At 40.3% G+C, this 15,136-nt stretch overlaps 1 protein-coding gene across 34 annotated transcripts in view; it reads right to left on the bottom strand.

Moving 5' to 3' along the window:
* Clasp2 (cytoplasmic linker associated protein 2) overlaps window positions 1-15,136 on the bottom strand; it is a 198,664-nt gene that overhangs the window by 89,845 nt on the left and 93,683 nt on the right. For all 34 annotated transcript variants that reach the window (XM_036192030.1, XM_036192036.1, XM_036192031.1 and 31 more), the window contains 2 exons: window positions 8,656-8,735; window positions 1,622-1,714 (listed from right to left, as the gene is read on the bottom strand). In XM_036192030.1, coding sequence (XP_036047923.1) covers window positions 1,622-1,714; window positions 8,656-8,735 — 173 coding nt within the window. The remainder of the gene's footprint in view (window positions 1-1,621; window positions 1,715-8,655; window positions 8,736-15,136) is intronic.

The raw sequence follows: 15,136 nt of genomic DNA, 5'->3' as shown, positions 1-15,136 counted from the left end.
AAACAAAAACATAAACACTGGTCGGTGGTATAGCACACCTTTAATCCCAGCACTCAGAAGTACAGGAAGATAGTAGATCTCTGAGTATGAGGTCAGCTTGGTCTATACAGCAAGCTCCAGGACAGCCAGGGCTACTCACAGAGAAACCCTATCTCAAAAAGCCAAAGCAAAAACAATAAAACCCTTAAACAAGCAAAACAACAAAAAACCAAAACCCAAACCAAAAAAACCCCAAAATCTGTAAAATCATCAGATGAGAATGATTTTAATAAGTTACAAACACACACACATATATATTAAGCTAAAGAATTTATGTACATATTGATCTGCATTCAGTAAATATCTGAGCAACTATGACAAGCTTAATATATACTAGGTATATTGAATAGGCATGATCGGTTAAATAAAACAGAGCAAGGGATTAAACACTGTTTACTTTTTTATGAAAGGAGTGGAGTGTATGTGTTTTTACACATACCTGAATGAACAGAGAAAATGTCAAATGATTCAGACTATTTCTGAATGATTATTTTCAAAGGAAAACAAAACCTTCAGATTCATGTTTATATCTTTTATTTCAATCTGTGCTGTTTCTCTATAGATCACCCATGACAAAACTGTTATATTTTTAATTCTAATTTATGCTTGATTAGAACTGAAAAACAAATAAAAATCATATTTAAACATATCCAAAGCACTATTTTCTGTGTTCAGAACACATTAAACATTCAAAGATACAGACTTCTTTTTTTCAATTATTTATTTTTACTTTATGTACACTGGTATTTTGCCTGCATATGAGGGGCCACGTGGGTACTGGGAATTGAACGTGGGTCCTTTGGGAGAGCAGTCAGTGCTCTCAACCTCTGAGCCATCTCTCTAGGCCCTGATACAGAGGTCTTACCACAGAGATGGAGAACAATCTGTAATACATAACGTCATAAAGTACTATTTGTCAGGAGGCTTCATGATGAGCCAGACTGGAAGCCTTAAGAGCATGGGCATCTTTCCTGGCTTCCTGAGGATGCTGAGGTGCTCACTGTAATCTTGTCAAATTTGACAACATCACAAGATGTGAAATACAAAACAGAACAGACATCAACACAAACGTCATTTTAAGATTCATCAAATACTTCAAGGAATCTACTGTAAATAAACTATTCCTAACTCAGGAGGGTAGGCTGATCACAACTTCTGTAAGTCATGCATTCACATTCATTATAGTCACTACACGGTAGAGAGGCAGAGGAGGACACCGGCTGTGGAATCGTGAGAGCCCACAGGAGAAGTCACTTCCTTCTCTTCTCGTGCAATGATAATGTTGCTGAGAAGCAGCTAGGTGACCCTGAGCAGGCCAGGCCACAGCTCTCCATTTCACATGTCCTTGTCAGTCAGCAAAGAACCCAAGGACAGGCTTGTGGAACAGGCACTGACATGGTCAGCAAAAATAGAAAAAGCCTCCTCCCTCAACGCTGGCAGTGCCCACTACTTCCATGTTTCACAGAGAAAGCTTCCCATCGGATTCCAGTTACCACCGCCACCGCTGGACACGCGCTCTTTGGGTTCTGAACGCGAACACTGCTAAGAAGAAAGGGTAAGGAGGTAAAGACTGAAAACTTACTGCATTGGCACGCTGGTCCCAGTCATGTTTGTCATCTGACAAAATTTCCCTGATCTTATTTAACGTTTCTTCAAGCTCTCGACTGGAATAGATCTTAAAGAAAAGATTTAAAGTTTAAACAACAAATGTTAAGATTTAAAATGATGATAACATTTCTTTGATAACATACAATTAAGTGCCGGTGTCTGAAATAGTCTATAGAGTAAGGTCACGTCACATTCTTGCCATCACTTTCAGTGGAGACGGTTTGTCACATATAGTAGATGCCCTATGTTCTTCCCCTTTGCTACCTGTCCCATGTGAACAGCCTCAAACACATTTCTAGAATACTTCCAATGGAGACATGTCCAAACAAAAAATGGAACAATGTCTTAAAAGCTGCATTAATATTACAATTACAAAATATTGTTTAAGGGGCTGGAGAGATGGCTCAGAGGTTAAGAGCGCTGACTGCTCTTTCAAATGTCCTGAGTTCAATTCCCAGCACCCACATGGTGGCTCACAACCATCTGTAATGAGATCTAGCACCTTCTTCTGTGTACCTGATAAATAAATAAATAAATCTTAAAAAAAACCCAAAATATTATTTAAAAGACATGCATGGTATAATTTTGAACAATTATTTGAAAAATGGCTAGTGCCAGAATAGACTAAGCACATAATTTACATGTGTCCCTTGACAAAGGGGAAAACAAACTTCAACTAAAACAGGTCCTTTTGGCAACATTTATAATAAATACAATATATTCATTATACATTAAAAACATATTTATGAATAATATATAATGAATATATTTGTAATGTATATATCTATAATATATAACAAATATGCCATATTTATTATAAATGCCACATTTAATTTTAGTACAAGGTGCTGTCCTGCAAGACAATGCAAAGACCTTCTCTAAACCATGAAAGAAGGGAAAAGTCAACTCAGAAATTCACTCCAGGACCTCCATAATTTTTTTAAGCTATCTCTCACTGGGCTCCCCATGTTTCTCCTAGGCATATAAAGAACACTGGGTTAGGAATCTGTTGTACAGTTACTCCTTGGTTTCTAACTTCTCTAGCTGACTAAATAACAGTTTCCACATAAAGAACACTGGAAGATCAAGTGTCAGAGGAGAGGTTATGATTCTGATTTTAAACAGGTTGTGTTTGAGATGTCTCCTGAGACCCCTAAAAGGAAATGCCAAATAAAACAATGATTGTAAATGAATGCTTTTGATGCTGCTGACCAGAGGTCTGGCTTAAAGATAAAATTAGGTATACTCAATATAAAGGTACTAGATAAAGTCATGACGTTGAAGGAAGTCAGAGCCACAAAACGAAGCAGAAAGATAGGATCCAGAAGTAATCCTTAATAAACTATTTAATAGTCAGCTGGCTAAATAACGAAGGAGCCATCTGTAAAGGAAATGGATGTGAAGCGACAGACAGGAGGGGAGTAAAATGGAAAAACACTGTTTCACAACTATTACAGCAGAACTGTGGACCAAGAAGACAATTAAACCAGCTGGTTTGGGTGCTATGAACATGTTAAGAGATTAGAAGCTAGAAAAATGCAAGGAAGCAAATGCAGGTGGATGTGGAAATACCAAGTATAAAAATTCCAGTATGAAGGCAGGTGGTGGGGAGGCAGAAGAGGTGGCTTTCTGTGAGTTCCAGGCCAGCCTGGTCTATAGAGCCAGTTCCAGGATAGCCAGGACTATACAAAGAAATCCTAAGGAGATGGGGGGTGGTAAGAATGGGGGGGGGGGATGAATCCCAGTACAGGAAAAGGAAGGTACAAACCAAGAAGCTATCTGTAATTGATAGCTGCTGGGAGAGGGCAAAAAAATCATTTTCTTTACACACATGCATGTGCACACGCATGCACACACTTTAAATTATGTGTATGAATGCTTTGTCAGCACATATGTACACGCACCATATCAGTGCCTGGTGCCTGTGGAGATCAGAAGTTGTTGGATCCCCTGGAACTGGAGTTAAGGATGGTAGTGAGGTGTCATAAAGATGCTGGGAATCCAACCCAGGTCCTCTGCAAGAGTGCTCTTAACTGTGGAGCCATCTCTCCAGCTCCCAAATCAGTTTTCTTTCTTTACAAGATTGATGTTGGGTACATCATCTCATTCCAGAACAGCACTCATGCTTAAGAGGAATAGTTGGTCAACACAACATGAATTCCATGGCTTTTGTGTATTACAGGGTCTCTCTGTGTAGCTTTGCGCCTTTCCTGGAACTTGCTTTGTAGACCAGGCTGGCCTCGAACTCACAGAGATCTGCCTGCCTCTGCCTCCCAAGTGCTGGGATTACAGGTGTGCACCACCACCACCCGGCTTGTTTTGTTTTTAATGAGAGAAAAAGAACAGGAAGCTAGAAGGTATAGGGAAGGGGAAGAATATGACCAAAATACACTGCATGATAAAAGATTTGAAATATCATTTGTTTGTTTGTTTGTTTTTTTAAAGGAAAAGAACTATCAAGTGCATACAGCTACATTGGAAAGGACGTGGAGCTAAAACAGCAGTGTCTGGGGGATGTTGCCATACAATTATTTCCTTCCCTACTGCTGGGGATCAAACCCAGAGCCTCGTGAACCTTCTAGGCAAGTAACCCTGCCACAAAACCACACTTTTCATTCAGTTTTTCATTTGTGCAACTGGTTCTCTCCTTTCACCATACGGGATCCACTTCAGGTTGGCAGCCTCAGTAGGAAGGGCCTTTATCCACTAAGCCCTCTTACTAGCCCACTTCTTTTCAAATAGTGAAACCCAGCACTGTTTACTAGGCAACAAGAAGGCGCTAAAAAGGTCACTGATCTCTGCAAGTGTGTTAAGAAAGTACAAAACAACAGGCTGTGGAGCACTGGAGGCACTGGTCCTCGGTGAGGAAGAACTATGGTCCATGGTCCTGAAACAACAGCCCTCTGATGGCTACAGAAAACAAGCACTTATGAAAAAGCTCGCACATAACCAACAGCACGGATGTCAGACCGCTAAGTGCTTGTGCTATGTACTAAGAGCTGTGAGCCTTTGCCTTTCTGCAGTACTTTCTTGGCTATGAGAGTAGAGAAAAATTGTTAAGTTTAGAAATATTCATAGTTGTGTTTTTGTAAAATGGGTATTTAAAAATTAGAAATAGAAGGTTTTAATGCACCATGAACAACACTACAGCAAGAACCTGCAGTGTCAAAGTTTGGGTGAGAAGCAAAGCACAAGTCAGAGAAGCTGCCTGGAGTCAATGGGAAAGACAAATGCTGAGGATCTCTGCATCATGAAGGAGCAGCCACGGAGTCCTGTGCAACAGCACGGAGGTCATGAGCATTAGGGAGGCATTTCAGTCTGACTGTAAGAAAGCAATTTGATCAGGACACATCAAAATTCAGTATGTGAGGTATATAACTCAGGTGAATTAAGGTGGAGAGGTGGTCAAACACTGGTGCTTCATCCAAATGGAAAGGAGGTCACAAGTACGAAATGAAAGAGGAAATGGGGAAAATAGCTAGGAGAGTTCTAATGGGGGGGGGGTCAGAACACAAGGGCTGAGTGACAACACTAAAGCTGTTTGATAAAGCCTCAAGGAATCATATTATTTTATATTAACCTAAAATTAAATTACATGCAATGTATGTACACACACACACACATACACACCTTAAGTGACAATGGGCTTTGGGCTGACAATGCTCACCACAAGAGCCATAGATTACCTAATAAAAACCCCAGTAGTGGGCATGGGAAAATTCCATTCAAGCTGTTGGTCAAGGTTGTCCAAGTGACTCTGAAAATAATATAGGCTACTGCCGTTGCCCTTCGTTACCTCTCAGAGGCTGAAGGAAGATTCAGTTGCTATAAACCCACAACACTTAGGTAGGACGTAGGACTTGGATAACTCAAACTGGATCTAATCTGAACGCCTCCTTCCTGTGTTCTAGTTTCCACAGTGCCAGAATGTACTATGCAAGCAGCCAACGAAGGGAAGCAATCAATCCTACACAGTTGCAGCGCCTATGGAGCAGAACATGGACTAGCACGGCAAATAGTAAAGGTGCAATAGAAGGAACTCAAATCTTGGTGGTAATCAATGGTTGTCTAATTGGATTTAAGGCCCACGCCACAGGAACGAAAACATGCTCGCTGCTAGAAACCTAGCCATCTACTCTGGGCTTGTGAAGTCATGGAGCTTAGAAGAGAATCTACTACTGCTACTCGACTGCACAATTTCTAACTACATTCTAAAACTTACCCTTAATAGCCACAAACAGGTCGAGCTCTCACTCCTCATAAAGAAGCTTCTCTTTATAACAAACGGAGACTATTACAGAAAACACAACTGGGGCTGTAGAGTTGGCTCATTAGTTAAGAGCACTTGCTGCTCTTGCAGAGGCCCACATGGTGGCTCACAACCATCTGCAACTCCAATCCCAGGGGATCCAACGCCCTCTTCTGATCTCTATGGACACCAGGCATGCATGTACTGGACATACATACTTACAAGCAGATGAAACACTCATATACATAAAATAATACAATAAATCTTGAGAGAGAGAGAGCGAGATCGAGAGAGAGAGAGAGAGAGAGAGAGAGAGAGAGAGAGAGCGCATGAGCGAGCAACCGACCATAACTGGATGCAACAAAGAGATCAATGTATCCTGAGCAGCCCAGCCCTAATGGAGACATAGTCAATACAACTGCGGGAAGATTTCAGAAGAAGGGTGGGAAGACTCTAAGAGCCAGAGGACCAGGAAGTGTTGTGAAAACAGCTGCTCGAACAATGACAACATCAACAGCATGCAAATGCAAGAGGACAATACCACTCCTAGACAAGGAACTACACCCAACTAATAACTGCTAAGAATTAGCCTCTCCCAGAGCTGAGCCCCCTAACTGGGTACCCAAAACAAATTGGCCAGCCTGAAATCATATACACATCATCAACAAAAACCAGACTCAGCAGGTTGTATTTATGTATTTGTACATCTCTATATATGTAACAGTAATAATCAAAAAGAGGCCACTAGTTTGAGAGGGAGATGCAAGGCAGTATGGAAGGGGTTAGAGGGAGGAAAGTGAAGGGGAGAAATCCATTTTATTTTAATTAAAAATGTATTAAAAATGAAGGAAAAGAGAGAGAGAGAAGAATGTAGCAATATGTAGGGTGGTAGTAACAGCTAGCAAGTGCTTATCATGCACTTACTGGCATTGTCATATTTAATCATCATATATCTCTGATTACACACTAACAATTCTTATTTTAAAGTGATCACACAGCCAGTACAGCTGATCCATAGGTAATAGTGGACTGTTGTCCAGACACGACAAGATAAGGGTTTAGCCAGACAGCAAGGACCAGAAAGTGCACCAGCAGTGCAGAAAGATGAGGACAGCAAACGCCACCAATTACTCAGCACCAATTATGTTAGAGCTTTAATGAAAGGAAAATTCTACTTTACTAATAGCCTTGAAGAGACAGACTCTCTAGGGGCAATGATGGTGATGCAACAGACAGTTGGGAAGCCTGTTCTCCTTCCTAAGGCTGGGCAGCCCATGGCTTCAGTGAAGATCCCACTCTGGCACAACATACTGAACAATGAACAATGATCAAGCCCAGCCAAGTTTCACAATTGTTCCTGGAACACTAACCATTCCTTTATACGAAAGGTCTATAAAGTACAAAGGGAGAGGAAAGCATCGTAAGATAAAAATAAATTTCAAATACTCTCAAGTCAAAAACATTTTTAAAGCTTTCCCATAACTTCTTAAAACCTTAAATAGCTTAAGGACAGCTTTTCCTTGGAGAGAGCTGAAGATCTCAAACAGTGTGAATGAAACAGTATGCAAATAAAGTACCTGGACCTTTTCAAGATGACACTTAGCAGGGATATCCATGGTTCAAAGAAGCACCCAGTGACAGGAAGTGCAGGCAGAATGTGAAGAAACTGGCCTTGTCACTTTTCTTTCTTTTACTCCCTCCCTCCCCCCAAGAACAGTAGAAGAAGGAGATATAAAAGATCTTCTTATAGGGGAGAAGCATTTTCCAACAGTGGAGAACTTTTGAAAATGAGTTACCCAATCATACCTCTCTTAGAAATGGATTATCATACCCTTTACAGCATAATCTAGTGAGACAAAAGGACTGTAGCTATACAATTCCGTACAAACTACACCCTAAAGTTGGAGGCAGAAGGATCTGGAATTAAAGACCAGACTGGACTACATGAGCTCTTATTAAAAACAACACCCCTCCCCCCAAAAAAACCCCAAGTAAACAAAAACACCTTACAAATAAATAACATCAAAAAACTGGAAACAAACTGAATGTCATCAACAGAGAAGACACACTACTCATACAATAAATATCTGAAGGAAAAGAATTACAAACTTTGAGCTGTGAAAAAATATCCCAGACAATCCGAGGTACAAGGTAATGTAATGAGTAGAAATGTTCCATACACTGTAGTGTTTACTTCACTATTAGATAGGAAATGACTGCCTCACTTGTGGATGTGCCCACTTTGACTCCTTTAGTAACTCCTAGGGGAAGGATTTTCGGATCTCTACTTGTCCACCTCCAATACTCTCTGGGGTCAAACTAATTATTTAAAAAATATTAACTTTATGTCTGTCACTGCAATGTAATATGACTAAGTCATGGGTTTAATTTTATTTAAGCTTTACTGAAAAACTAATCTGAAAATCTAATTATGACAATAATTAATGGCTTGATAATGTCTAATACATCATCCATACATTCATTTACGGGAAAACTTTTTTAGGCATTTGAAACTTTCTCTTCTTATTGTGTGGGACATGCATCTGTGGATATGTGGGGAAGTCAGGAGACAACTGTGGAGCTGCTTTTCTCCCTCCACTTCTATGTGGGATTCAGAGTCAAACTCAGCTTGTCAGGCTTGCACTGTGAAGTGCTTGACCCTGAGCCTCCTAGCTGTACCCCCAAATAACCATTTTTAAAAGGACAAAAGACAGGACATAAAGAGGCAGAGAGTCTCCTGGGGACACTGAGGGCCTTACCTGAACAGAAGGGACATCTGTAAAAGCTTTTATAAAGTCATCCTCATCAACTGCTCCAGCCCCGCCTTCTTTAGAAGCACCTGTTGAGGAAGAAGAAACTCATTTTCTAAGGGATAGTTTTAGGTATCTTGCCAATAAGGACAATGCGAAATATCACTTTGATATGAACAGTAACATGGTTCTAAAGGATATGCCAATGCATACAAAATGTTTCAAAATGGGGCAACTTTTAGAAAAGTTAAGGCACATGGTATAGCTGATTTCCTGATATGACAGTAGAAAGTCCCAACCCCATAACCATTCGATACATTAGCAAGGACACAAATAAAAAGGAAAGGTTAAACATTTAAAAACTGAACAGTAGGTCAGGTGTGGTGGTCAAGGTTGTAATCCTTGCACTTGGAAGGCTGAGCAGGAGAATTGCAGCAAGCTCAATGCCAGCCTGAACTACAAAGTAAAAAACTTGTCTTAAAAACCCAAATCTCTGTGAGTTCGAGGCAAGACTGGTCTCCAAAGCGAGTTCTAGGAAAGGCGCAAAACTACACAGAGAAACCCTGTCTTGAAAAAACAACAACAAACAAACAAACAAACCAAACCCCAAATCAGAGCCAGGCAGTGGTGGTGTACACCTTTAATCCCAGTACTTGGGAGGCAGAAGCAGGCTGATCTCTGTGAGTTCCAGCCTGGGCTACAGAGTGAGTTCCAGGACAGGCACCAAAGCTATACAGAGAAATCCTGGAAAGGTGCAAAGCTACACACACACACACACACACACACACACACACACACACACACACACCCCAAAAAATGAAAACAAAAAGAACCTTAAATCAATCATCAATTAGCAACTTTAAATGACAGTAAATTTCAATAAATCATGACCTATAACTGACACAGAAATCTATATAAGATGCTATGTTTAGGAACACACGTGAAAGAAATGAGGATTTTAACATTAAACTTCGTTATACAAACTTTCATTTATTGTACACAGAAAATCAATATGGTTAACTAGTAAGCAGCAACTATTTAAAAGCTAACTGTTAAACTACTATCTTTAAACTCCCTCTCTATCCTCCTCTGTGATGTTGGACCTAAACCCCGCTAAATCGCTGTCGTTTTGTTGGTTTGAATGGCTTTCCGTTAAGCTCTGTCAATAGGTGATGCTAGTGAAAAGAAGGAAAGCTTCAGGAATTAGGGGCTTTTTTGAGGTGGGGGGAGGTTGAGAGTTTGTTTACAGAAGCATAAGCTACAACACTGAAGAAACCACCCCCTCTCCCACAACCATTAACTGTGTGAAAATCCTTAAGAGAGTGGTATGTCATGAACCCTCCCTCTCTATAACAGTGTTGAGAAACCCAATCTTGTGCATGTAATTAAAGCAGTTGTAATTTGAGTACAACCACCACGTGATGCCTAGAATGAACATTCAAGTCCTTCACATCCCTTCTCTCCTGTTTCTTCCAGCACTTTCATTCTTTCCTCCCCTTCTTCCACAATGTTCTATAAATACTAGAAAGGGTGACATAGTGTCCCATGTGTGGCTGGACACTCAGAATCTTAGTACTTTGACCAGTGCCAGTTTGAACTTTTGAAACCCCTCTGACCACTGACTGCAGCCTCCACTCAGGACAAGCAGGCTCTAGTGACTGCAGCTACACACTGTCCCCACAGCTCTGGGAGAGCAGCTGCTTCATGTAACTGCTACCTCCAGACTTACGCACTCTCTTTCCACAATCTTTTTTGTTTTTAAATTTATTTATTTTATGTGTGTGGGTGTTTTGTCTGCGTGTATGCCTATGCATATGTGTGCCTATCCCCAGAACTGGAGTTTAAGGAAGGTGTGAGTCATTCAACGTGGGTGCTAAGGAATCAAATTCAGGTCCTCTGCAATGGCAATATGCATTCTTAACCACTGAGCCATCTCTACGGCCCTATTTTCATATTCCTTTTTAAGATTTATTTTTCTTTTATGTGCATTGGTGTTTTGCCTGCACGTATGTCTGTGAAGGTGCAAGATCCCCTAGAAAGGTAGTTACAGACAGTTATGAACTGCCATGTGGGTGCTGGGGATTGTGGAAGAGCAGCCAGTGTTCTTAACTGCTGAGCCATCTCTCAGCTCTATTTTCATATTCTTAATACATCAAATCCACTAAATATGTCTAATCTGAAAATTCAAAATCTAAGTGTTGCAAGAGTTGAAACATTTTGAGCATTGTGATGACTAATCTTCACAGTCAGTTTAACTGTATTTAGAATCCAGTCAGGAACCTCTGGGTATGTCTACAAGAGTGTTTCCAGACAGGTTTAAAAGAAGAGGTACTCCAAGCCCAGGAAAATGTAATGGAATCCAGCTACTACCACAAAAGCTACTACTTTTTTGAAGGTCAAGCCATAGCTTAAGAAGTCTTGGTGACATTTTAGCTTTTGTATATTATATTAGCTGGTTCCTACAATGATTTTCTTGTATGTTATGTATGTTTCCAAGAACTCTTAACAGTGTATTTATCTAAAATACCTATCAAACATCTAAGGCCAAATGACCTCCTGAACTAAAGTAACACCCTTATGGAAACAACAACACCTCCGAGGTCAGACAGATAGCTTTATTTCTTGTGCAATTTAAGCTGAGACCCTCCTTTCTTATATAGCCTTACTAACAGATTGCTATTGCTTGGATTTATAACTGGATTCCTGAGAGACTTTGGGAGAACTAAGAGGTATAAGGAGACTTAAGAGGAGGATTTGGGGAGAGAAAACTTGAGGACAAGATGGAAGATGAGGAAGATCCAGATGAGGAAGTACTAGATGGGTAAGAACCTAGGCAGAATTAAGAAGAGAGAATTAAGATAGAACTTAAGAGGGGACAACAGATAAAGATAGAGAGAAATCAGGCAAGAAAGGAGCTAGGCACAAGATCAGAACTAAACCTGTGTAGATAGGATTTTATCCCAGAGGAATAAAGTAGACAGACAAAGCGCTGTGTGTACTTAGATTCTTTTCCTGAAAATAGTTCTTGCCGTTCACAGCTTCTCTTCTGGCACCCTGGGAAGAATATTATTAAGGCTGGTCCTTAATAATATTTGAGAAAGAGGGAATCAACTTTCTTTCCTTTTTCTTTGTTTATTTTTAAGATAGGGTTTCTCTGTGTAAAGTCTGTCCTCAAACTGACAGAGATTGGGCTGCCTCTGTTGGGATTAAAGGCATGTGCACCATGCCCCACTGAAATCCAACTTTCAATATGGATGACACTATTTCATGGGCTTAGATCTGAGACTGAATAAAAGGGAGAAAGGCTGACTGGCTTAGCACTGGCATCCTTCGCTCCCGTTTCCTTACTGCTGACAGTGTAAGTAGCTGCCTTACTGTCCAGGATGCATCCCTCAAATTCTAAGACCACCACTTCGTGCTCTCTCTTGTCAGATACTTAGTCAGAGCAAATAGAAAAGCAACCAATGCAAGCACCATCCAACGCTGCTTCAGAAACTAGCTTGTTTGAGATACACGAAACTATCTAGATTAGGGTATACTCAGATGAAGTTTATATTTAGACTTTAGTCCTATTCCCAAAATATCTCATTGCGTACTTTTTGTATATACGCAAACATTTCAAAATTTAAAAATAAAAATATTTTACAACTATAAAAAATGACTGGTTCCAAGCATTTTAGATAAAGAATACTTAATTTGTACTAAATGTTCTATAAAAATAGCATGACTTGAGTCTTAAGAGATGATCCAGAGGTTAAGAGCATTGGGCTCTTCAAGAAGATCTGGGTTTGATTCCCAGCACCCACACAACAGCTCACCACCATCTGTAACTCCAGTTCCAGAGGATCCAACTGCTCCTCTGGACTCTGTAGGTAACAGGCATATAAGCAGCACACAGACAGACATGAAGGTAAAATACCCTACTCATAAAATAAGAAATAATAAACAAATTACAAAATTAAGTCATGTGGGCCACCTCCTAACAAAGCCAGGGTTAACACTGACAATTATGATTTCTTTTAAGATCTTTATTGACAGAAAATTCACATAGCATACAATTTTCCTGTTTGCACAATCTGATAGACTTTAGTCCAGCATCCTCATAGGCCCATGACACCATCACCACTTCCATTTTTAGAACATCGATATATTCAATTCCTGCCCCCGCCACCTTTTTTTTTTTTTTTTGCATGCCGAATGTTTTTTTTTTTTTTGAAGGAGGGGAGGAGGTCTTAAATACAGGCTGACAGCACAATGGGAGAACCCTGGAGGGCAGAAGTTTGCTTCTGATGTTTTACAATCTTGCATCTAAGCTGTTAACGCCCAATATGCTGTATACACAGACAAGGAGCTTCCCTTAAGCATTCAGGAGGGTGGAATCTCCCAGGTAATTAGCATAAGGAGGATATCAAGGTCAAGGTCAGCAAGCAAGGCAACAGATACCCAAAACGGAGGTCAGGGCCCTACAGGTCCCCCCCTTTTACTAAAAAATGAGCTTCTGACTTTGTTTGCATGAGATGTCAGCAGGTCACCTTACCCGTCATGGAGACACCTGTCTGATTTTTTTTTTTTTTTAAATTTCTGAAGGAATGCAGCACCTTTTTTTTTTTTTTTTAGATTTATTTATTTATTTCATGTATATGAGTGCTCTACTTGCATGTACACCTTTATGCCAGAAGAGGGCATCCGATCCCACTAGAGATGGTTGTAAGCCACCATGTGGGTGCTAGGAATTGAACTCATAACCTCTGAAAGAGCAGCCAGTGCTCTTAACCACTGAGCCATCTCTCCAACTGGACAGTTCTGATTTCTAAATCTAACTCAAATATTTAATTATTTGTTTAGTGTTAAGAATTCAAACCTTAAAACACACAAATGTATATCATAAGGGACAATTAACTTTAAAACCTTTTCAATTAAATAGTTTAAAGTTTGGGGCTAGATCCTATGAAAGGCAATCTACACATTCAATGCAATCCCCATCAAACACAATTCTTCACAGAAATTGAAAGGGCAATTTTCAGTGTCTTATGGAAACACACACACACAAAACCGAAAGATAGCTAAAACAATACTGAATACTAAAAGAACTGCTGGAGGTATCACCATCCTCAATCTCAAATTGTACTACAGAGATATAATAATAAAAACAGCATGGTATTGGCATAAAAACAGACAGGTTCATCAATGGAATCAAACTGAAGATCCAGACATTAGTCCTCACACCTATGGACACCTGGATTATTATTTTTAAAAAGCCAGAAATACATACTGAAAAAAGGGACAGCATTTTCAACAAACGTTGCTGGTCAAATTCGGTGTTTGCATGCAGACAAATGCAAATTACCACCTTGCACAAAGCTCAACTCCAGATGGGTCAAGGACTTGAACATAAGGCCAGATAGACTGGATTATGATCGAAGATAACGTAGGGAATCGTTTTTAAATTCATTCGTTAAGGAAAAGACTCTGAACAAAACAGGGATACCACAGGCAATAACAACAATTAAATGAGACTTCATGAAACTGAAAAGGACACCATCATTTGGACAAAGATGCAGGCTACAGAATGAGAAAAGATTTTTACCAACCACACATCCAATAGAGGGCTAATATCTAAAATATATATTTAAAAAAACTAAAAAAAACAAAAAAACAAAAAAACAAAAAAACAAAAAACCTGTACATCAAGAAAACAAATAACCCAATTTAAAAATGGGGTACAGAGGCTGGGTGGTGGTGGTGCATGCCTTTAATCCCAGCACTTGGGAGGCAGAGCCAAGAGGATCTCTGTGAGTTCGAGACCAGCCTGGGCTACCAAGTGAGTTCCAGGAAAGGCGCAAAGCTATACAGGGAAACCCTGTCTCGGAAAAAAAAGAAAAAAAAAAAAAAAGAAAAGAAAAGAAAAGTGGGGGGGGGGTAACAGATCCAAACAGAGAATTCTCAAAAGAGGAAGCTCAAATGGCTAAGAAGCACTTAAAGGAATATTCAATGTTCTTAGTCTTTCAGGGAAATGCAAATCAAAATTACTTTTGAGATTTCAACTTACACTAGCCAGAATGGCCAAGAACAACAAAACAAATAACAGCTCATGCTGGCAAGGATGTGGGGTAAGGGGAACATTCATCCACTGCTGGTGGGACTGCAAACTTGTATAGCTACTATGGAAAATGGTGTGTTGGTTCCTCGGCAAGCTGGGAATAGATCTACCTCAGGCTAAGCCACTTGTGGCGAACTGAATGAGCTTGGCCCCCATAGGCTTGTATACTTGCATGTTTAGTCCCCAGCTGATGAGCTGTCACGAAAGGATTAGGGAGTGTGGCCTTGTTGAAGGAAGTGTGTCACTAGGGTTGTCCTTTGAGGTTTCCAAAGCCCACACCAGGCCCAGTGTGGACCTGTTTCTAAGTCCCTCCCTCCCAGTCTCTGTACTGTTGGCCGCCCCCCCCCACTGCCAGACCCCCCCCCCCCAGTTACTTCTCTAGCGCTATGT

The sequence above is a fragment of the Onychomys torridus genome, chromosome 7 (genome assembly GCF_903995425.1).
Source record: "Onychomys torridus chromosome 7, mOncTor1.1, whole genome shotgun sequence".
In the NCBI taxonomy this organism is placed as follows: domain Eukaryota; kingdom Metazoa; phylum Chordata; class Mammalia; order Rodentia; family Cricetidae; genus Onychomys; species Onychomys torridus.
The sequence above is the reverse complement of the archived record's forward strand: the minus strand, read 5'-3'. Positions and strand labels throughout refer to the sequence as shown.